Source organism: Anastrepha ludens, chromosome 4 (genome assembly GCF_028408465.1).
Source record: "Anastrepha ludens isolate Willacy chromosome 4, idAnaLude1.1, whole genome shotgun sequence".
Taxonomy (NCBI): domain Eukaryota; kingdom Metazoa; phylum Arthropoda; class Insecta; order Diptera; family Tephritidae; genus Anastrepha; species Anastrepha ludens.
The window spans coordinates 78,846,818-78,869,871 of NC_071500.1; the positions used below are offsets into that span (position 1 = coordinate 78,846,818).

At 35.6% G+C, this 23,054-nt stretch overlaps 2 protein-coding genes across 2 annotated transcripts; both read right to left on the minus strand.

The window, feature by feature from the left end:
* Positions 1 to 1,286: 1,286 nt before the first annotated feature.
* LOC128861749 (heat shock protein 27) lies at positions 1,287 to 2,200 on the minus strand. Its single transcript, XM_054100126.1, has one exon. It carries the CDS (start codon positions 2,097 to 2,099, stop codon positions 1,518 to 1,520), a length of 582 nt encoding a protein of 193 aa, XP_053956101.1. The 5' UTR covers positions 2,100 to 2,200; the 3' UTR covers positions 1,287 to 1,517.
* Positions 2,201 to 18,663: 16,463 nt separating this feature from the next.
* On the minus strand, positions 18,664 to 22,842 carry LOC128859947 (heat shock protein 67B1-like). The gene has a single exon (XM_054097116.1). The coding sequence runs from the start codon at positions 22,307 to 22,309 to the stop codon at positions 20,204 to 20,206; it is 2,106 nt and encodes a 701-aa protein (XP_053953091.1). The 5' UTR covers positions 22,310 to 22,842; the 3' UTR covers positions 18,664 to 20,203.
* Positions 22,843 to 23,054: the final 212 nt, after the last annotated feature.

A 23,054-nucleotide genomic window follows, 5' to 3' on the forward strand; every position in this document is an offset into this window, starting at 1 on the left:
ATGAATGTACACATATAAAATTGGAGCCACCAAATTGTGTGCAATCCTCCTACTACGGTGGCATGCCCATATGAGGGTTAAATGCTTTATTTTACTATCATATTTCGCAAATACTCTCCGTAATAAATTATTTTTATTTTAGAAAAAATTGGAAAAAAAGAAGAAAATATGACCTTGATTTAAAATTTCTTCCGATACAAATAAATTAGTACACTTGAATCACGAAAACGCTTACATAAATCTAGAATAAACATCCCAGCAAGAAAAAAGTAGTAACAGTTTCCGATTATGCACAAGTGCTTTTCAACTAAAATAAATTACTATTAAATAATATTTTTCTATTTAATATTAATGTAGTAGATATTGCACTCTGTCAAATTGGTTTTAATGAAAGCTATGCATTACTTACATATAGTCAAATTCTCACAGAAGAACGTTAGAAATAAAGGAGGTGTTGATATTTTAATGATTGGGCTCTCAAATTCGCCTTTATGATTTTATCAATAGAACTGCGTTAGATCAGATTTGCCCATGACAGTCGGTTCTACGTTACCGGAACGACCCGCATTTATATCTGGCGAAGGACTGTCACTCCAGCAGCTGCTACAACAACAACATATCAGATTGTCACAGTAAATATCTATGCAAACAAATCGGCCGTCGGCGAGAAGACTTCTTTGCCTGTTTTGATAGCGCGAAAAGAAATTGTCTATACAACGACATGTTCAAATTTGGTACCATTTGAAAATCATAGAAAAAAGTTTTTTCCTTGTTAGACCCGGAACTTTTCGGCCCATGTGTTATGCCCCTTTCCGGTGCGCAGCTGCTACCGAATTGAATGATATACCTATGGTAGGAGCTAACTATAAAGCGAGTATAACGAAAGTAAGGGCGATGGCGAAGGCAATAGAAGAACCACGTTCAGGAGAACATGTCTGCACTTTGTTTAAACAAATCGGTCAATAAAGTTTTAGGCAGATCCGTATAAAAGTAAAAGGAGGTGGCCACAAATCCAACTTCAAACATAGGGACGGAAATTAGTATTGGCCTTACAATATTATTTGAATTAAAGGCTTTTTTTAATGTTATAGAAATTCGCCTTTGTTTAGGAATTTGCTGTGACACAACTTTTACGTCTAGAAGCATATGAGTTGGGAAGCGATGAATTTCATTGCAGGAATAGTACATATACACGTAGTATAACTACTATATATGTATGTATGTACATAGCCACACAACACACGCCAATTGCAGTCGAATATACAAAAATAACACAACCGTATGCAGGTACGAAACCGTAAATAAATTTTGATGACTTACGTATTTATTTCGCGTTTGTACTTACAAACATCTTGAAACTAATTTTATATATATATACATATGCACATATCTATTGGATCTATTTTTCACTTTCTTTGGGCACATTTGTGACTAAATAGCATAGAATTTTGTGCACTTTTTACAACAAATACAAAAATTTATAGGTACATAATTTATTTATGTTTGTGGTAACTTCTTCACTTCCAGGGCAATGCCAGTTTTCCTGTTTCATGTACCCGAACCAGGCGCTCATTTGGAGCATAATATTTTGTTGGTGGCGGAGGTGGAGCTTTAATGGTCAAAATACCATCCGATGAAAGATTGGAAATTACATCGTTGGCATTAAATCCCCGTGGCAGTAAGTATTTTCGAATAAAGTGTCGTTCGACTAGTCCATTACCGTCGTTTCGCTTCTCGTGATTTCCCTGTACAACCACATAGTTGTCAGTTGTTTTCACCACAATCTCATGGGGCTTAAATTGACGCACATCAATGTCCACTTGAAAGCCCTTTTCATCCACATGTACACGCTCTCCGGCATAGTAATTATCCCATCGCATCGGATATCTCCAGTCCAATAATGATGACTGTATTAGTTGATTTCGAACACGACGTGTTACCAGGTCATCCAGTGGACGAAGTAAATGATCGGTAGTGGGCCACGATAACCTTGAATCGTCCCAGAGATAGGGATACTGTTGGAAATCGTATGGAGAATAGTAATATCTGCGATCGAGTTCACGCGGGAAACCGTCATAAGATGTAGGCACAAGCGCCATTTTTGTTTATAAATAATTTTGTTTGTTAAAAAATATGACTGCACTTATTATTAAACGAAATCGTTGCTAGACCTACGACTGCAATTGATTGTATGAAACGTTTGCTTGTGAAATTGCGCCTTTTATACTCTTGGTGTCGCCTCATTGCATCTTGTGTAGACGTCATTGCCACCAAAGTGGTTGTTGTCAGATGGGTCTGTCGGAACTATGCTACGTTATTTAAGAATGGTGGTATTACTTATGGCATATGTAGAAAGTGTATAGTTGTTTCGCATTTTTATTGAACACTACATAGGTCCATGGAGCTCTTAATTATGGCTGCTACAACAACAACATCATGGAACTCTAAGATGTTGTCATCATGATCACAAAAAACTTGTGATTTCGACTTCGGTGGGCCAGGCAGATTAACTGGTGATAAGGAGGTTGTCATGGGGGCGGGATTTTCTTTAGATACACGACATAGATAAATGTTTATGCACATATGTTGGCTAAGTGCCGGTCTATTCGGTATTTCAAAAATAGTTATACAAAAGTTTACAATTAGACGTTAATACTCTCATAGATTTATGTAAGGGGTTAGGGGTAGTAGAATTAAAAAAACAAAAATTTGTTTAGCATTTTCTTAAAGTATAATATCTTAAAAATATTGTGTGAATTTTAAGTGAGTCCGATAAATACTTTTCGAGTTATTCAAAAAATAACAGTGGGCGCTCGGGCGCAAAACTTTAAATGCGTTTTTCTTAAAATTATGTTTTTTGAACTGGTGATCACTGTGACTTAAAAACCGTTTGGTAGATTTCAATAAAATTTATACTGCTTTTGAAAAAAAAAAACAACTCGTGCCTGATTTTTTTTTCAAAAATTTCGATTTTTTTTAAACAATTAATTGTCGGTTTTTTCTCAAAAATCTGAAAATTATTTCCTTGGCCGCCATATTGTTAATTTTGAGAAAAAAACTTCGATCAGGCACAAGATTATTTATTAATAAAACTAATTTTTCTTGTCCGATTGATTTTAGATGAATCTCCAAGGACTTGTGATGATCACCGCAAGGTACTTCTGGAGAAACGGGCTCTACACAAACAGCGATAACTTTTACAATTATTAATTTTTATTTTTTTTGAAATTTTGCTAAAGTCAAGTCGAAATATTATGTATTAATGGTATGTTTTTATTTTTGTAAAATAAAGCAATTGACTAGCAATCGGGCTTCTGACTACCCGTAGCCCCTTAAAAATGAAATGTTAAAGCAGCAAGTTGCCCACATAAGAAAATGGGACAAAGTTGAAAAAGAAATTTTACAAACCTTAAGAGACATTTAGTAGAAGGTATAGATGTGGAGTAACGCTTAAGTGCATACATACATACATATAAATATATGTACGAGTACTTATGGCAACCGATTCCTTTCTGCCAATCAAATAGTTTACGTTCAGAAACGGCGCACAACGCAGTGAGCAATTTTCCAACGAAAATAATTAAACAAGCAATTGCAAATTTAAACATCCGTTTAGCATCTTCTTTATAGGCCTTTATTAAAAAATGCATCAAAAATAATATTAATTTTTTTGGAATTTCGTTGTTTTATATTATATACATATACATGCGTGTAAAAATAAGCGTTTGAGTTTAGCAGGAGCGAAGTGGGGAATTTTATTTGGTATTAGCATGAGATGATTTTACGAGTAACAAATCTATGTTCATATACTGGCATCCGGATTTAAAATGTGGGAGGCTGCTTTCTCTTATGAAAATAAGTTATTCAATTTGTTAAGTTCGTTTTGAAAATACTAATTTATTGATGTAAAAAGATTTTTCAAATTATAAGTATATTGAAGCTTCAAATGTTAACGATTGCAGTTTCTATCATATGTCAAATTTTTAGAAATACTGTTGAAAATGTGAGTATCTGTAAAAATATTGAAATATCTGTAGTTCAAATTGAATACTTCGTTACTAATTGTATGTATTATGTTTGGAATTTTAACATTTTTGATTATAAAATAAAAAAATATATGTATTTGTCAGATTTTAATCATTCAATAAGAAGTACTTGTCAAGGAGATGAGGGTTTTGGGATGTGTTGTAAATAATTTATGTACAAACAATTATTTGGCTTTGCGGAATTCATTATTTCACTTTGCTTGGCGTCTAATTGCTGTTCAAGATGTTTTGTTTCTGAACATACATGTGTATGTATGTATATCGGTGTAAACAGCTTCTTCTTTTTCGTTTTTCAGTTGTTCAGCGCCTTTTTTAAAAACTCAGTTCTGTGATCTAACTTATTTTTTATACCCGCGCGCTTGAACACAAAAGAACACATAACGGTTGTATGTAACAGCATGAAGAAATCGAGATAGATACAGACATATCGCACCCTAAATACAAAAGGGTCACAACTCAAAATACTCAGATTTTCAGGAGAGACGAAAAACGTTTTATGTAAAAACTATTGTAATATTTAAAGAAAATATTGTCCCATCATGAAAATATACAACATTGAAGAAGGTTCGACTATATTTTTTTCAATTTTATATTATGTTTGCGAAAATAAAAAAAAATATTTTGATTTATGACTCTTTAACTGAAATTTTTTCGATTAACTAGTGATATTATCTTAAGTTTTGCCTTTTTAACTGATAAAATGTTTTAATTTTATAAGTTTCCTAACCTAATTGAACTCACTTTTCACAACTAAAGAGGCACAATGCAAAATAATATACCACGAAATTTATCACTTTTTACAGTTATAGAGGCAGAACTCAAAATAAAACTCTTTATGTGTAATAAAAGTAATCAGCTGTTCTTGAGCCCATTAACGCAACTAAAAATAATTATCTTTAGTTGATCGTGCAAAAGCAACACACTTGACATAAAAATAGACATAACTGTGTTTTTCCAGCTAAAGAAGATAGTTATGTGAACGAAATATTTGCAGCAGTTAGGAATGTGTACTCTGAATTAATTTATGCAAAAAACTCAGTTTTGGAAAATTTTGAGTTGTGACCCTTTTGTATTTAGGGTGCGATATGTAAAGGGTTTTCCAATAACAGGCGTTATTTTGAATAGCCCGCTATTTCGGTAGTTGTCACTTTTGAAGCTGTCATTTTTTGATATTTGACAAGTAGAAACTACGCCATTAATAAAAATGGAACGATACACACTTAAACAACGCATTGAAATTATTCAAATTTCACTATAAAAATGGTGAAAATTTGGCAGAGACGGTTCGTAAAACTCGAACATTTTTGGGCCATCGTGAAGCACCTTGTCGGACCGCAATACAGATATTGGTGAAAAAAATTCGAGCTGTTGGGACAAGTTAGTGATGTGAAGGATAAAACTCGTGCACGTCGCTCAAGAACAGCCGAAAATATTGCTGTTGTAGCCGAAAGTGTTGAAGAAAACCCAGGTTTGTCCATTCCTCGTCGTTCTTTGGAATTAGGCATTCTACAAACGTCATTACACTGTATTTTGCATAAAGATTTGGGTCTTAAGGCTTATAAAGTCCAGTTAACACAAGAACAGTCTTGCTGATTGGGTCGTTGAAATGCGTGAAAATGATCCGGCATTCCATCGAAAAATCATCTTGAGTGATGAGGCCCATTTCCACATTTCCACCTCGGTGGCTTCGTCAACAAGCAAAATTGTCGGACCTGGGGCTCATAAAATCCAAGAGTTATTGTTGAAAAGCCTCTCTATCCTCAACGTGTTACTGTTTGGTGCGGTTTATGGTCCGGCGGAGTCATTGGACCGTACTTTTTCGAAAATAAGGCTGGAGCAACAGTTATGGTGAATGGATTGCACTATCCAGAGATGATTCACGATTTCTTATGGCCGGAATCGGATGGTATTGATCTGGACAACGTTTATTTTATAAACGAATAACACCTCTTATTGGAAAACCCTTTACATACATATGTATATCAGAATTATGACAGGAGCCAATTTAACTTTGTGGGTCCCTCCGTGATAGGAATATATTTCTATGAATCTTTGTACACATTTTTTTAAAAAGTCTTTCGAAAGACGCACCTAGATGTTGTTTTAAGATAAAACATGTAAAAATTTAGATTCTTTGAGGTTTCACTATTTTTATTCAAAACACGGCTCTTAACAATTGTGAAAATATATGCAAAATTACATCACCTAAATGTCAATCTTGATCACATCTACAGGTAAAATCCGCCAAACAATCAATTCATGAATAACTAACTGTTGGGAACGTCGAGATATCGATGTTAAAGGTTGTTTTGCAATACTTTGCGCTACAACAAGTATAGGTAGGTTTAGGTCTATCCTTGACATACCCGGTTTCTTAACATTTCTTCACCAACCTTTGAATTGTCGACTCATTGGGACGGTTATTTTCACCAAAAATGTTAGGAATTTTACGATATGTTACTCATATTACACCTGACCTCATTTAGATATGACATAATTATTATAACCGCGCACTTGCGCCCAAGGGCATTGTAATCATTGGAACGGTTATTTTCACCAAAAATGTTAGGAATTTTACGATATGTTACTCATATTACACCTGACCTCATTTAGATATGACATAATTAATATATTATAACCGCGCACTTGCACCCAAGGGCATTGTAATCTTTATACGTATGTTAAGACTAAATTTCCATGGAACACTTTTACTTTTTAGTAATTTTACAATTAACTCATGAATTAAATAAATTAATTTTATCATTATAATTAATTTAATGGAAAGGGCTGCCAAAATTTACATTTGTTTGGAAGCACTTAATGAGTATTAGTAACGCCGCGTTCATATAGGGAAATATTTGTTGCTTCAACCCTTTTAGTGATATCGTTCTTCTCAATGTTTTGGTTGACTGTAGATTAGAAACTAACAATTGCAAGGTGTATGAACCCGACGGGAACATAAAAAGACAATTCGGAAAGTTGAAGCAACAAAAGTGTTTCTGTATGAACGCGGTCTAATAAAACTCTCTTGGAACAGACTTGGTATTACTGAAAATAGTCAGTTATACCAGTTTTATACCAGTAATAAATATTATTGTTGCTTTCACACGCAAATTTTTCGTTAAGTGAGCAGAGCTCACAGATAGCGAGCGGAGAAGTGGGAACCGAAGGCGGAGCGATGGGGGTGAGCGAATTTAACAGAATAAGCTGATGGAATAACGTCACTTGGGATGTGTTTACAAAACAAACCGAGATTGTATTGTTGATATATGGAAAAAATCAACCAATGACACTTGGTTACCGGCTGAACAACGGCTGATTGGACGAGTGTGTGAATACATGTGAAATAATATACTATTGTGTTAGTGATATACGAAATAAAATCAACGCAGTTTTCGCTCATGTAACTTTCATAACTTTCTGTTTCACCACAATTAAAGAACAAATCTTGTACGCTCCCGCGGTAGTCGGTTCTACGTAATCGGAACGACCGGGATTTATATCTGGCCAAGGACTGTCACTTCAGCACAATTTCCCGAATATGTATGTATAGCGAATGTTTATGCTGCTATGATACAACAACAGCAGCAAACCTTGTAAATCTACCATCCTTGGGTATAAAGCCTTAAACGAATTATGAGTGGAACAGAGCTGTAAAATGATTAAAACAATGGAAATTTCATTTATCCATAATTCATTTGAAAAATTTGATTGTAAATATGCTAGCCACTCTGGGTCCCAGGACATCGGAACATTGAAGGTAACGAAAAAGCAGATGAACTGGTAAGAGGGGGATCTGTCATGAATAACGCTCTTGCAGAATCGGTACTCACACCATTAGGTGCAGTCAAGAGCACAATTTCCCAAAAATACCTCCGAATCGCTGACTGTAGGTGGAAAGTCCAGACGAAATGCAAAATTAGCAGAACGTTATGGCCCACCTACAACCTCAAGCAATCGTCGGCATTAATAAGAATGAAACGACGGGATGCCTGGAGACTAACGGCAGTCATAACTGGCTTTTGGTCTATCGGAGAACAAACAGCCAAAATGGGTATCCCTCACAATACATACTGTCACAGTTGTAAACAACCGGAGAAAAAGGAGACAATCTTCCATTTCCTCTGTGAATGCCCTGCCCTATGGAAGGACAGACTGTTAACCCTGGGCCAACCGCTGTTCGAGAATCTCGAACAACTATCTGGCTTAGACGTTAACAACCTAATAAGGTTCCTTAACCGCACAGACTGGATATAGTTATGCTGTAAAAAACCGTTAAACAAGTTGGCAACGAGGATGTGGCAACAAAATGGCGCGAAAGCGCTAGTTGGAATCTGGAAGAATCACCACTTTAACCAACCAACCAACCATGCTAGCCACTTTTCAAAGCGATTGAACAGTTTTCATTAAAAAATCTCTTGCGCGTGAAAGTATTCAAAAGAGAAAGTGAATATTTTCTGAATTCCCGGTCATACGTGACTGCATATTGGGTCTGTGAATGTTGTTAGGCCCCGCTTCTGCTCCAATTTGTGTTGTGTACGTTCACGCTATTCTACAAATTGAGGGTTACTTAGGTTTATGCTGAGTCTAAACAGTAAATGACTTTTATAAGCAGCTTTAAGAACAAAAGTTCAATCGGAGACTTACCATTGTTTGCCGAAGAGGGACGGCTGTACGCAGGGCGTTAAGAAACTAAAACATACAGCGGAAATGTTATGCACAAATACATACACCGGAGTACGACAGCCACATTAGATTATTTTTACTAGTCTAACATAAATTCTGAAGATTTGGCAGCAGACGAGTACCAATGACTCACTCGAATGACACAAACCCCAACAGACGTAATTTACTTGAGGGCTTTGTGCCATCAAATTAGGAACAAAGTAACTAAAATAAATAAGAAATTGAAAGTGAAAACCAAAGTGACCAATTAAAATAAATATACACATACATATGCACATATAGTGATGTGGCAGACGGGTACTTAAACTACTAAACAAGAAATTAAAGAATGAACAACTAAATAAACACATTTTATGCAATGCAGAGATCAGTAATATTTATGTATATTTATTTACTCCTAGAGCTAAATGGTTCAGACATTAGAAAACATTACAATATATGGTATAGGTGTTTTTTAGTAAAATGCGCTTAAGGGTAAATTCCGATCAAAATATGCTAAAACATTACGCAATAAATAGGACTTCAGTCTTTTATAGAATATTGATTTTGAATCCGATAAGTCTAGATCTAAAAAATTTATGAAAGAATAGAATTCAGACAAAGCTCTATTAATTGGAGCATTAGCATTGTGGAGCGTTTTATTTAAGCCTATATGAAAAGTATCGAAACTGCAAAGGTTTCTACATGGCACATTGAAATCAATTAACCAAAGGAGGAGCTAGCAGTCGATTTTATCCGAAAGAATGTCGAGAAGAAATGAAATCGTATCCATTGTATTACAATTAGCGAACAAATGAAGAGCATTGAATTTTGAGTGTATATGGATCAGAGAATTGCGAGTGATTTTGAAATAACATAATTTATATGCAAAATTTATATTCTCGTCCACCGATTAAAGAGTGGTGTTCGATAGATGGTACGATGTGTTAAGTGGATTGAGCAGCTTAGAAAACGTTATTTTATGACATTTTTCGACGTGACAACGTCTTATAATTCGATTTAGCCGGCTGCACGCGCGAAAAAATGTGTCGATATCTTGCTCATGCGTCGTTACCTTGCTTGAACTGCAAGCGAGAGCTCGGAACAAACGACGAAGAGCACAATCGGCCCCCCACAATCGAAACTGAACATATATTCCATGAATTTGATAAATGTTTCGTCATTTTTCACGTTTGTGTAAATGTAACTTGACCAATTCCATTGCGATTCCATTTACCTCCTTCTCTATATCCGTACAAAATATCTATCAAACAAATAAAATTAAAATTTTCTTTTGAAAAATGCATCAGTATTTTCTTATGACATTGTCACGTTAAACTATCGTCAGTAAACCGACTTTACGGACAACCTATTTTTATGCTAAGGAGAAGGCGATTCATTACACGACAGTTATAAAGCTTATTGAGTTCTGATAGTAAGTTCTGAGAAAACTTTAAAGTCATCGGCATAAAGAAGAAACTTCATAGAAGAGAGAGAAGAGAGAGAAGAGAATAAAAAGTAATGGTCCTAAGATGCTACACTGGCAAACCCCAGAGAAGACAATAAATTGTTTCGATGAAACACCATTAATAATAACACTAGAACTCCTCTAGTTCACGATTTAATCCATTCCAAAAAGATAGAATGAAAACCAAAATTTGCCAATTAGCAATCGGGATTTGTGGGAAATCGTATCAAAAGCTTTAGAGAAATCAGTGTAAATTATATCCATTTGGACGACGAACTTGATGTATGTAGATCGAGTCGCCACAAACCCTGATTAATAATACCAATGGCTTTCTTCGTGCAACGCGGCTTTAAAATCCAGCCATTTTCACAGTTCTTTGCACAGTAGCTTTGCTAAAATATTTGGAAAACTGTAAATTGATGTGTTCTCAAATTTTGTGGACATAACCGTAGGGTTATTTTGCACTAACTGCACGTTATATCGTTTCTCCCGATTTGTAAGTAGTGGAAGTCAGTCAGTTCATGGACGGAATACGTAATTTCCACTTTCTTTACAGCTTTTAATTACTCTCTGGACTGAGGAATACGTTCTTCTGACGGTTGCTTCTATTGCGCGAAAAGTTGTTTCCTTCTTCCACAACATTACAATAATTTATCTTCTCCAAATTCAATTCCTTTTCTTTTGACCTCCATGATTTTTTACGCCCTTGACAATTCTATAGATGCAATTAATATTGATTACTTATGAATAATTTAAGCAAGCGCATACTAATTACCAACGACGCATCAATACAACTTCGAGAGTGTACCAAATTATTGTTTGTACACACACTTTTGCTGCGTACAATTGATGGTACGATTACGATACTACGGAACGGAACGTTGGTGAGAATTCATTTACATGGAGCTCTCATTAGTTTCATCGTGTCAGCTGATACGGGCGCATGCTAACGTTGGTGAGTCTGAGCACCATTATCGATCGCTTAGAGGCAAACGCAGTAGTTAAGAAAAAATGTTGTTCAATTTTCTGACATATATAAGCATAAATGCTAAGGAATATACATAGTTTGTACGTACAGCTTTGCTGCTGAACGCACGTACTTATATGTATATTCCAATGAATACATAGATCCTTGTTTGAAAGGTGGAGCAATTTACATTAAGAAAAAATGCATTCGAACTTTGTATCTGTAGCTTTTTGTTTTTTTTTTATTATTAATTTTTATATGTACGCTACTACTCAACCCACTAGTACATGCATTTTTGTTTTGTAGTAGTACATGAAATCCGAATAGATGAATTTTGTTGGTAAATTTTTTATTTGATTATTATTTTACCTAATATGAGTAAAAATAACCAACGCAGTGATGGTTTAACTGGTTTACACATTTAAAAAACAATAAAAGTTAAATGCAAAGCATTATTTAGAGATTTATTTGGAAAGTTTATTTATTTTGTTTATTATGTATATTAATTCACAGAAACATTGTTTTATTGTAATACATGGGCTGAAAAGTCCCGGGCCTAACACATAGATGGCACTAGTTTTATTGCTTCCACCTCTTTTTCATTTAGTACTAACACTAAAAAGACAGCTGTTAAAATTTCATTATATTCTATTCATTAGTTCGTGAGTTACGCTACTTTTGATGGGAAAAATACCATCAAGCGAAGCAATGACCTGAAATATGTTATGGGGACTCCGCTCCATCAGAAACAAGAATAAAACAATGGAATGGAAACAAGAATAAAACACCGATGGTGTACAACGCAATGGATGTCCAAATGAGGCGGTAACACCAAAAACATCAAAAAAATCCACAAAATCGTTTTGAATGATTGAAAAGTGAATTTGAGTCAGTTAGCTGACATCGTAACGATATCAAAGGAACATTTGGCTTTTTATATAGCATGAGCATTTGACTATGAAAAAGCTCTGTTCAAAGTGGGTGCCGCGTTTGCTCACTGTGTCACAAGTCAATAAAAACAATGACAAGACTACATGAAGTGAAGTTCGAATTGCTCCCACATCCACTGAATTCGGCAGATTTGGATCCCAGCGACTACTGGCTGTTCGCAGGCCTACAAAATATTCGCTGCATGAAGAGACCTGAAACTGAGAAGAATTTGAGGCAAAAGATAAATCGTTTTACAAAAGTGGTATTGAAATGTTAGAGCGGCGCTGGAGTGATTGCGTTGGTCTTGATGGAAATTAGTTTGATGAATAAAGCTAACTCTGAACAAAAAAACGTGTTTTCTTTTTAAGGCCTGGGACTTTTCAGCCCATGTGTTAGAATTACAAAAATTACCTTCTAATTTACAACCAGAATATTTGCTCACTATTTTGCTGAACTTTCGAAAACTGGCTCCAATAGGCCATTTGATAGTAACGAGCGTCAGTCGGTGGAACATAGGACGTTTTTGCCTTTGCTGGAGCTGAGCTAAAAGGCAGCCGATCACGTTTTGCAGACTGTGTTGAACCTGCAAAACGTAGTACTTCTACCACTTTGATTCTAATTTGATCTAAAAAATAAATAAAAAAATAAATAAATGGCGCGTACACTTCTGTTAGGTGTTTGGTCGAGCTCCTCCTCCTATTTGTGGTGTGCGTCTTGATGTTGTTCCACAAATGGAGGGACCTATAGTTTAAAGCCGACTCCGAACGGCAGATATTTTTATAAGGAACTTTTTCATGGCAGGAATACACTCGGAGGTTTGCCATTGCCTGCCGAGGGGTGACCGCTATTAGAAAAATGTTTTTATTAATTTTGCTTTCACCGAGACTCGAACCAACGACCTCTCTGTAAATTCCGAATGGTAATCACGCGCCAACCCATTCGGCTACGGCGGCCGAATCTGATTTACTTTTGTATAATAAATATAAATTGACCATAGCATAGGAAAAATAGCCGATGCACCCATTTATTTGCCTTCATTGTTCCATGCTTATTTGAGCCCAGCTTATTTCAATTGTTTTTGTTTTTTCTTTTCGAATGCAATGTGTTCCGGTTGAGGAGTGCGATACATTCTGACAACTAATAAATGCTTTTGTTCCCACGTAAGTCGAAAGAAGGTGATTTGAATTTGCGCCGTACCAAAAAATCATGCTTACATCCGCTCCACAAACTATTCCAACACACTCCTCAGAAAACCCGCTATTCACTTTTCTTTTTTGGAGTTTAGTAGCAGTCAAAAGTAATGTTTGGAACGCGAGTTGTTTGAAATGTACCTAATCCGTATATTCGGCGGCTTTTCAAGTAAATTAACAATCGCACAGAGGTGTAAAACTCATCGAAGCGCATTATATTATTTATATAATCTGGTATGTTCTTTGCCAATCTTCCAACGACGTTTGAGACAGGTTCAAGGTCAGCGTAGTTAGGGAAAAATTGATTAACACCAGCGTCACAATATAATTCGCTCCCCTATGTGGGTTTGCCGGTATATACTGCCTTTATGCGTTTTAAATTTTACGGAAATATCGTTTTTGATGGCTTATAAATTCTAAAAGATATAAAACTTGTTTACAGATAAAAGAAATTTAAAAAATGTATGAATAGCTTACCTTTAGAAAATCGTCTGAAATAAAATAACGAAAGCAAAACTATTAAGTTGTTAAACGTTTCAGAAAATCCGGTGTGCCCTTGTTACCATGAAAATTCATCTCGTTTATGTGGAACTGAGGGTGTATGTTATTTCATAGAATTCCTTTAATTGTTGGCATATTATTTGGAATTTTACTAGAGATGCCACAAAACAGTTACCAAATGGGTATTTTGGATCACCCAACCGTCCTCTTCTTGTAGACACAGAATATTTTATTTGCCAAGTTTTCTGGTAGACTAAGCAGTTGAAACCATTTCTTCTCCAGGTGAAGAAATACAACTGGAACTGGACATTACAGAAGAAGATGGCCCATTATCTATCAGATTCAAGCTGGTATCCATTGTATTCCTCATAACTTCTGAAGAATTTAGCATTTAATAAATCAAGGGATCTTCAGGTAAAGCAAACTCAAATTTCCATCGTTACTCGAATTATCGTAATCGACTCCGCACTCGTCCTCAGAAGCGTCATCATCAGATGATAATTGTTAAAAAATGCTTAATTTCATCTTCTGATAGGTTTTTACAGCTGCTTCGAAACACATCTAATAAATAAACGAAAATGAAACCAATTGGGAAGTTGAAATGTGAAGTTGTTAAAATAAATGCCCTTATCTGCATGGGTTCGTCTCAAGGCGGGCCTTATTTACCTGTTGGGTATAACCTTTTGTACGAAGGATGCTATAAATATTTACGTAACACTATTTAGATTCGTGTGATATTTCTTTACTAACAAGCACTTTTGATGTGTAATTGCACAAATAATTCAAAGAATGAAAGTTGAATGATCCACCACTTCGAATTGGAATAAATCAAAGCTAAAAGTTATATTGCCAAACTAGGAGCGTAAAAATAAAACTGAAAATTCACTCTACTTATACATATTTGTGAAATATAAAATACGAGCTGTGTTTAAGAAAAAAGATGAAGGTTTCAAATTTCGCGAGCATTTGGCTTTCGATTATTATTATTTTTTATATTGGTACACTCGTCTCGAAGATATGTTTGGTTTGTTTGTGAGAGGCATAAATAAGGCGAGTGTTTTGCATGTTCGGCGATTTTCTGCTATCGACTCTTGGCTCTCCTGGACTCTTCCATTGGGACGATTAGGCTTTGGTTTCGATGTCATAATCATATACCCAGGATTCGTCACCACTTGTGACCCTTTTAAGCAAATCTGGATCATCGTTGTCGTCATTCAACAATTCCTGAGCAATACTCATGCGACGTTGTTTTTGGTCAAAATTCAGCAATTTTGAATCGAGCTTTGCTGCCACACGCTTCATGCCTAAAATTTCCGAAAAGATTGCATAGCATGTGCCAATCGATGTGCCGACATCCTCAACAACTTCTATAATTGTGATTCGACGATTCTCCATAACAATTTTCTTCACTTTCTCAACATTTTCATCGTTTGTTGATGTAATGGGGCGTCCAGAGCGAGCGTCGTCATTCACATCTTCTCGACCTTCTGTGAAAACCTTGTACCATTTGTAAACATTTTTTTTTACTTAGAGTACTCTCACCGTATGCCACTGTCAACATTTCAAGTGTTTTTGATCCATTTTTTTCGATAGCAGAAAATCGCCAAACACGCAAAACACTTGTCTTATTTATGCCTCTCACAAACAAAATAAACATGCCATATTGCTAAAACCGTGAACATATCTTCGAGACGAGTGTACCAACATAAAAAAAAATCATAATCGAAAGTCGAATGTATGTAGTCCGCAAAATTTGAAACCTTCACCTCATTTTTTGGGCACACCTCGTATATAAATTTTAAAACTTTAATATAAATTCTATTCTTCATCTATTGGGTCGGACATAATGGCATTGCAGGAAACGAAATTGTAGATGAGATTGCCAAAAGCGCTGTATACGAGTACATACAATTCGAACAAGAAAATGGCATACTGAAACATTTAAATACGGAATACAATGTCAACGCTGCGGACATGAAAACACGGATAGACAGGAGGTAATCTAGCCACTTGTAAAACCGCGAAAACCATGTGTACACAGAATGCAGATAAATACGCCAGATTCGTACTAGCCCTGTCTAGAAAGGAAAGCAGACTATCGTAGGTATACTGCGAGGCCACAATTTGTAAGCGAAACACGCATACAAGATGAAATTGCAAACAATGATAGCTGCAGATTTTGCAATGAACTAGAAGAGAGGGAAATTCTTGAACACCTTCTATGTTCTTGCCCTGCATTAACTAGAACCCGAATGAAATGTTTAGGAGATCTACTATATGAAAGGTTAGAATGTCTCTCTGAGCTAGAGCTTCAGAACTTACTTAGATTCGCAAAAGACGCAGGCTTATTACAAGAAGCCTACTACAAGGAAACGTAAGGGTCAAGCTCCATCTGGTACCAATAAGGACCAATAGTTCTATGTGATGGCTTTTAGCCAGTCTAATCTAACTAACCTAATATAAATTCGGTGTTTTTTCCTCCCCCGTGTGTAGGCGGTGCTACGTACTAGAAGGTAAAAAATTCATTATTCATCATTAATTCGTATGGCTGGTAAAAACTTAAATTAGAACTTAGTTTCATGAGCTTAGAGAACTTACTGGCATTTTCTGACTCCTAAAGACTAAAAGTATCAGAGAAAGAGATAGGAAAGAATAGCCCTTGCTTACTGTTTCACAAAATGGCGTAAAAAATATGATAATATGGGTAAAAAACAGACAAAACTGTGTCCAGATAAGGCGACAAGTCGAAATTTTGTATTTACACTGGTGATTCTAGATCATGCGCAGGAAAAACGAAACGGACGGTAAAGTTTCCAGCAAGCGTCATGGTGTGGGAATGCATGTCAGCACAGGCTGTTGGTACATTGCATTTCATAACTGGCACAGTAAAAGCATTTGGCCACACAAATTTATAGAAAACTAACTTACCATCTTTACAAATGCTTCGTATGAAGGAACTTATCTTCCAGCAAGATGGTGCCGTTAAAATTGGTTATAAACAAACAATATTGATATCGAGTTCCGCCTTTAACAAGTTTTCAAAAACAAAATTGGATGATTAATTCTGCGCCACCTTGTATATTGAAATAATTAAAAGAGGCATACACAACAAAGAATAGCTATGCTTGCCAACAATGATAAGTGCAAAACGAAAAGGAGAGCATTTCAAATCTCCTTTTTTGTTAAGAATAAAATCCAAATTCTGATTTCTATTAATACATATTATATGTATGTACATCCCATCTACATTTTCCTTCTAAATTTTAATTTTATGGTAAAAAACGGAAATAAATATTTTATAAAATTATCAATTGATAGGTTGGTATGCATATATTTGTACGTATATTGAAATCAGCACTGATCTGGTAAAAAGAATGAGAGTGAACAGTGAAGCTATTAACTTGTCAATGGGCAATATTAATGTGTTAGAGGAAGAAACAAAATCACACGCACACCATTGTTGACACAGCGGCCTTGATAAATTGCTACACATTTAATTTCTTTAGCTCCATCCGTCGGTGGTACGATCAATGACAGACACAGTAGGGAAAACTGCGTAAATAAATACCACCAGTTTACAGCCAAAAAGACCTAAGGCCCAAACCATCCAATTCCTATGTACATATGTTTGTAAAATTGGTTTCTGAGCCCGAAATTTTTTTCCTATCATGTAGTTTTCGAGCTATCGCCAATTAACATAAAGGTTTTGAATCAAAGAAAAAAGGGAGACCAACGAATTTTCTAATATCCGAAGAATCCGTTGACCGACAAAACCAAGTGATATATCAAATCAATTCAATTTTCTATCACTTGTTCAAGACTTTTTTTCAATAAGTCTAAAAGTTGTTAAGATATTTGCAAAAATTTGAAATTTTTGAATTGTACGAGTATTGTAACAAACATTAAAGAAAACTAGTTTCGAATAATTTTTTTTACTCATTTTTTTAACCTACCATATCTAAAAAATGTAAGATATAAATAAAAAAACCGTCTAATAAATATAAAAAATTAAAACAAGTGGCCAACGCGAAATCGAAATATAAAACTAATTTACCTCCATATTACAAGTATTTTCTACCTGTGGTACATTCTGAAGAACTCCCATACCCTTTGCATCCGCTTTTTGCAACGGCGTAAGGTTTGCTGTTCAAATTTGAACCTTTGGTTAAAAAATAAAATATAAGAATTATAAAACCTATAAGAGATTTCAAAAGCCTATCGGATGACTCTGAGTTTACCAAATATTTAGCAGCTATTGAATCTACTTCTTGGAAATCTCGGAGCTTAAAGTGATGAGCACGGCGAAATGAAGCAAAATAAATAACCTATTTTAGATTTAAAAAGTGACGTATTTTTTAGTGTGACCGAAATAATTTTTGCATTTATGTATTTATGAAGTTGTTGGATAATACCTTCTATATTTTGAAAATGCATTAGCCTTTATTATTAAACAAGAGTAAAATTTTAAATAATTTTTTATTGCTCTTCTTGGAATTTGAACAAATGTTGCCATTCTAGCTTTCAAGTTCGATACCTGCATTCTTGAATTTTTTTATAAATAGTTTTAGAATTCAAATGTATACCCTAAGTAATCGATTCTGTGTTGTCCATTTGTTAAACTTCATTTACAGATATAGGAAAGGTCAATGCAAAAATAAGTATTATCTTCTGAATAATTTTTATTATTTATTTGAGGATATTTTTCATCTATATCTTACATTTTTTGCAGATATGTATGTTAGGCTTAAATGTGTGAATTTTTTTTTCGAAAGTCGTTTTCTTATATTCTTACAATAAAAATTCACATATTTTTGCAAAGAAATTTCTTTTTTTTTTTTAATTTTTTCAATACCTTGAAAACATTTGATTTTATTTTAATTTGATGTTATACTTGGTTTCATCAGTTAACGCTTTCTCCTGATGCTGTAAATGTTTATGATCTACATTTTTTACTTTAATCGAATACCGTTACTTGGTTACATCTCGAGAACTACGTGAAATTCTGTAAGTGTTCGGACTCAACAACTGACGTTACATGGGAATTGGATGGTCTGGTTCGTGGGTAATAACATCATTAATTATTATAAGCCGTCAAAGGGAGATCACAGCAACCAGAATGCATGTATGTGTATATGTAATTAAAACACTTTTGGATGAGATTACGTTAATTTTATTGTGTATCCAGTACGACAGAATATAGCGTACATTATAGTAATTTTCATCATTATCGCCACAATCATTATTAGCTTTGCAATCTGCGTTTATAATAGGTTTCATTTTTATTTTTGTAATTTTCACTCTGTTAATAAGATTTTTATTTATTTCTCAATATATGGATCTTTTTTTAAATATCGATATTTGAATCTCTTTTGTTTTTGCTCTCTTCTGTTTTTATGTAATGTGTTTATAGCAGTTTTTATTTCTTCGCTACAGCTGTTTCCTTTTCTAAGCTGAATTTATACATAGATACACACATATGTATGTATGCTTGTATAGGTAAAATAATAAACAACACATAACGAATGTGCTGTTTTTTATATTCCAATGGAATTAAATAAAATGAAAATAATTATAAAATATTGAAATAAATAATTATTATAAGAATATAAGATCGTAATAACTGTGAGTAGCAGTTAAATTAAATATTACAATAAATATTAAAAAAACGACACGAGTAAAAGAACTGAGGACAATCGCAAACATTTAATATATTAAACAAATGAGATTGAAATAAAATAAACTAAAATGGAAGGAATCAAAACAGGAATAAAATAAAATGAAATGAGTGATTCAAATTTCAATAAAATTAAGTAGACCTACCTATGTATGCATATATATACATATGTAGCTACATGCATAATTTTTAAAACTCAGTAAATTTATTGGCAGGAAAGGCTTCTGTTGTATGTAAATATAATATTAGTATGCGTTTATGCATGTATTTTTATACCCACGCACTAGTATTCAAGGGTATTCTAATCTTTTCATTCATGAAATTTCTGATGAAAATAATATAAAATTATTTCAAGTTATCTCATAATTACTTATAGTTCAGTTGGCTTTTGTCTTTGAATATTTAACCAATAACCTTTAGGATTCAAAAAGTACACGCCTCGATAAATGAATTGTGTTTGGTTGCATGTATGTATGTATGTATGTATGTATATTCGTAGTTAGTTATGGTTAGAAGGTGTATGAGAATGCTTGTAGGAAAAGACGTCCGTACGGCTTTTCCGATTTCTACGCGATTTATCATTTTACTTTTTATATCACTTTCTTCTTCTAAATTGCCTTTATCTGCTACTACAGTAGTTAAGTACTTAAAATTTAGACGTAATTTCTTTTATATAGTATGTATATGCCAAAGTGAATGTTTATACTTTTTTGTAATTATTTTTTTCTCTGCACAAATTTTGCTTGCTAACTTTTTCATTGCTTAATTAGTTATCTCTTCGGTGGTTAGAGCAGGTTTACTAGCTTTGACATCACCTGCCCCTGAATTTGCATCACATTGTGTCTTAGCTAAAATTATAGCTGCATCAGCAGCTGCCACCAAATCAGCTGCACTGGGTGAATGTGCAGCTACTACTAAATTGCCTACAGAGCCATTTTCATCATTACCATCTTCTACGCTTGCGCTGTTTCCATCACCACCGACTACATTCACATCTACCTCCACCCCAATATCGCCTCCAACTGCGTTGCCACCGCCATCCATTCCATCCCCATCCATATCTCCTTCAACGACATCGGCAACTTCAGTAACATCAGTTTCCATGTCTGTTGTCCCGTCAATCTCTGCCACTGTTGTTTCCAAACTAATCGTTAGACCGTCTGAAGTTTTTGCTTCCGGTACGCCATTTTTGGTAAGCACAACATTGTCGTTTGTTTTTTCAATAGCTGAGCTCGCCAACTCGACATCAGCATTTTTTATTGCGGTAATTTCGATACCATTGGCGTCGATGGTGTTTAAGGAGTCATTAGTAGTGATGAAGTTGTTAGTAGTGGTATTGTTGTTGGATAAAGTAGATAAGTTAGCAACGGTATTCATGTCGCTTACTATTGGAACGATATCTTCAATATCGGATGTAAGCAATGTGTCTCCTACTTGTTTTTTGTTAACTTCTTCTTTTACGACCTCTTTCTCTGCTTCCGTTTCCATTGGTTCATCTGCAGTAGCGGCAGCCATGATGGCGTCGATTGTTGACGTTGCATTGGATGTTAGTGTCTTTTTAGTATTGGAATTATCTATTCCGACGGCTGTCTCTTCTTGCTCTGCTAAACTCTCTTTCTCTTTTCCTCCCGTTTTTAAATTGGCCTTGGAAGCAACGCTTCTGTTAGTGCTAGTGGTGTCACTGTTATTATTATTGTTGTTGGCGATGTTGGTATTGGAAGACGTGGCTTTCTGCTCAGCTGTTCGTGGTTCAGTCTCTTGCTCTACGAGAAGCTCATTCGGCTCGATAATACCATTGCGTTCTCGCGTTAACTGCAAGTCTTTTATTGTTGGCTGTAACAGTTTTGCCGGTTGTTGTTGCTGGACGCTTTCGACTATGGCATCCAATTGCTTAGTCTGCTGCTTTGGCTGCTGTTGCAATATTACTGTTGCTGACGTTGGTAATATTCCTGCCACAGCTGCTATTGACGTTGCTGCTTGCTCCACTCCAGATGCTGCATTTACTTGGTCTTCTCTTCCACTGCTTATTGGGTTTGACTCTTTAGCAGTGTTCTGTTGAGCTTGCACCGGCCCTCCGGTTTGCTGTATATCGACAATGCGTTCCAAGGATTCATCAGTCTTCATTGCTGGCGGTGGTGCCTTTACAGTCAAAATACCATCCGAAGACAATGTTGATAGTACTTCGTTCGGGTCATATCCCTTCGGTAGCATATACTTTCGGATAAAGTGTCGCGAGATGACGCCATGCCCATCTTCCTTGTCTTCGTGTTGACCCTCGACGACGATACAATTATCGATTGTCTTGACGGTCAGTTCGTTCGGTGCAAATTGCTTCACATTCATGCTGACCTGAAAGCCATTCTTATTCACCACTGAATAGGCGGATTTGCCTGCTGCCGTAGTTGATGAGACACTGTGCGAAGCTGAATTTGCGGAATGTGTATTAGCCGACGTCTCCTTGTCACCAGCGGATTGTCCGCCGGTAGAACTAGAACCAATGACACCACCTCCACCTCCTGCAGTCGAGGATGACTCTTTTTCCAGCTGATGGTCGTGCACTAACTGTATAGGTGTTTTATTGCAACATGGTTTGCCGCGATAGTAGGGATGGTGACGACTTTTACTTATATTTGGCATCCAATAGAATTGCGAAAGGGTGCGTGGGCGTCGCTGCTGCGTCAAATGTTGCTGCTGTGGTTGTTGCTGTTGCAGTGGATGTTGTGTCTGCTGTTGTTGTTGCTGCGGCTGCAATTCATGCGGATAGATACCAAAACCGAAGTCGTCGACATCCATACCACCGGTGGCCAGGCAACGATTGAATTCATGCAATTCATCGGCCAATTCGAGTATAAACGGTATGAGGGACATCGTCAAAGTAGTATATGAATATTTTTTTGCTGCTACACACACACCCACACACACGTACAGGTACACGCACGACAGTTACGAGTTTACGAGTTCACGACAATGCAAGCGGAAGCAAATTTTTGTTGGATATTTTCGTTTCCTTTTTTCAGATGAACAAATTTACTGAGCTTATTGACGAATAAGCTATTAGTTTTTTAAATCGTATATACTATAATTTTGTTTCTTTGCTAGTAATGGTTGGTATAGAAGTAGTACCATTCGAATGCAACCGATGCGCTGCCGTAACACGCCCGATTTGCTTCCTAACTAGTTTTCATATGAAGGCAAATTGCTGAATGCTGCCCTTTTAAATCAGTTTGCAGCGCTGAATGGAAAACTTAAAGCAAATTCGATTGGAAGTCCAAGTTCAAGCATATGATCGGGGTGTGCCAGGGAAAAAACCGGCCGACTAGCCAATTTGCCGATTTGCCGGTAACCGAATGTGGCATTGTAGTGCGTGCTCACTAACTTTTTGCAATACGATGCAACGCGATGACTGGATTTTCTGATGTTGTGTGGAGAAGTGGCAACATGTTTAGCTGTGATAATTCTGAGTATGCTCTCTACTGCATTTTAATTGGTTTTTCTTATTTCTCCCGAAGTTGTGGGTTTTACATTACGAAAATGCACATCCAGGCAGAAGCAAGTGGTGCATAATCAAATTCTCGTTGAGGTAAAGGTGTGCATATGAACAGGCTATGAATGC

Bases quoted from the DNA above. Each gene is read 5' to 3' on its own strand.
- LOC128861749 (XM_054100126.1), bottom strand. From the start codon at position 2,099: ATGGCGCTTGTGCCTACATCTTATGACGGTTTCCCGCGTGAACTCGAT.
- LOC128859947 (XM_054097116.1), bottom strand. From the start codon at position 22,309: ATGTCCCTCATACCGTTTATACTCGAATTGGCCGATGAATTGCATGAA.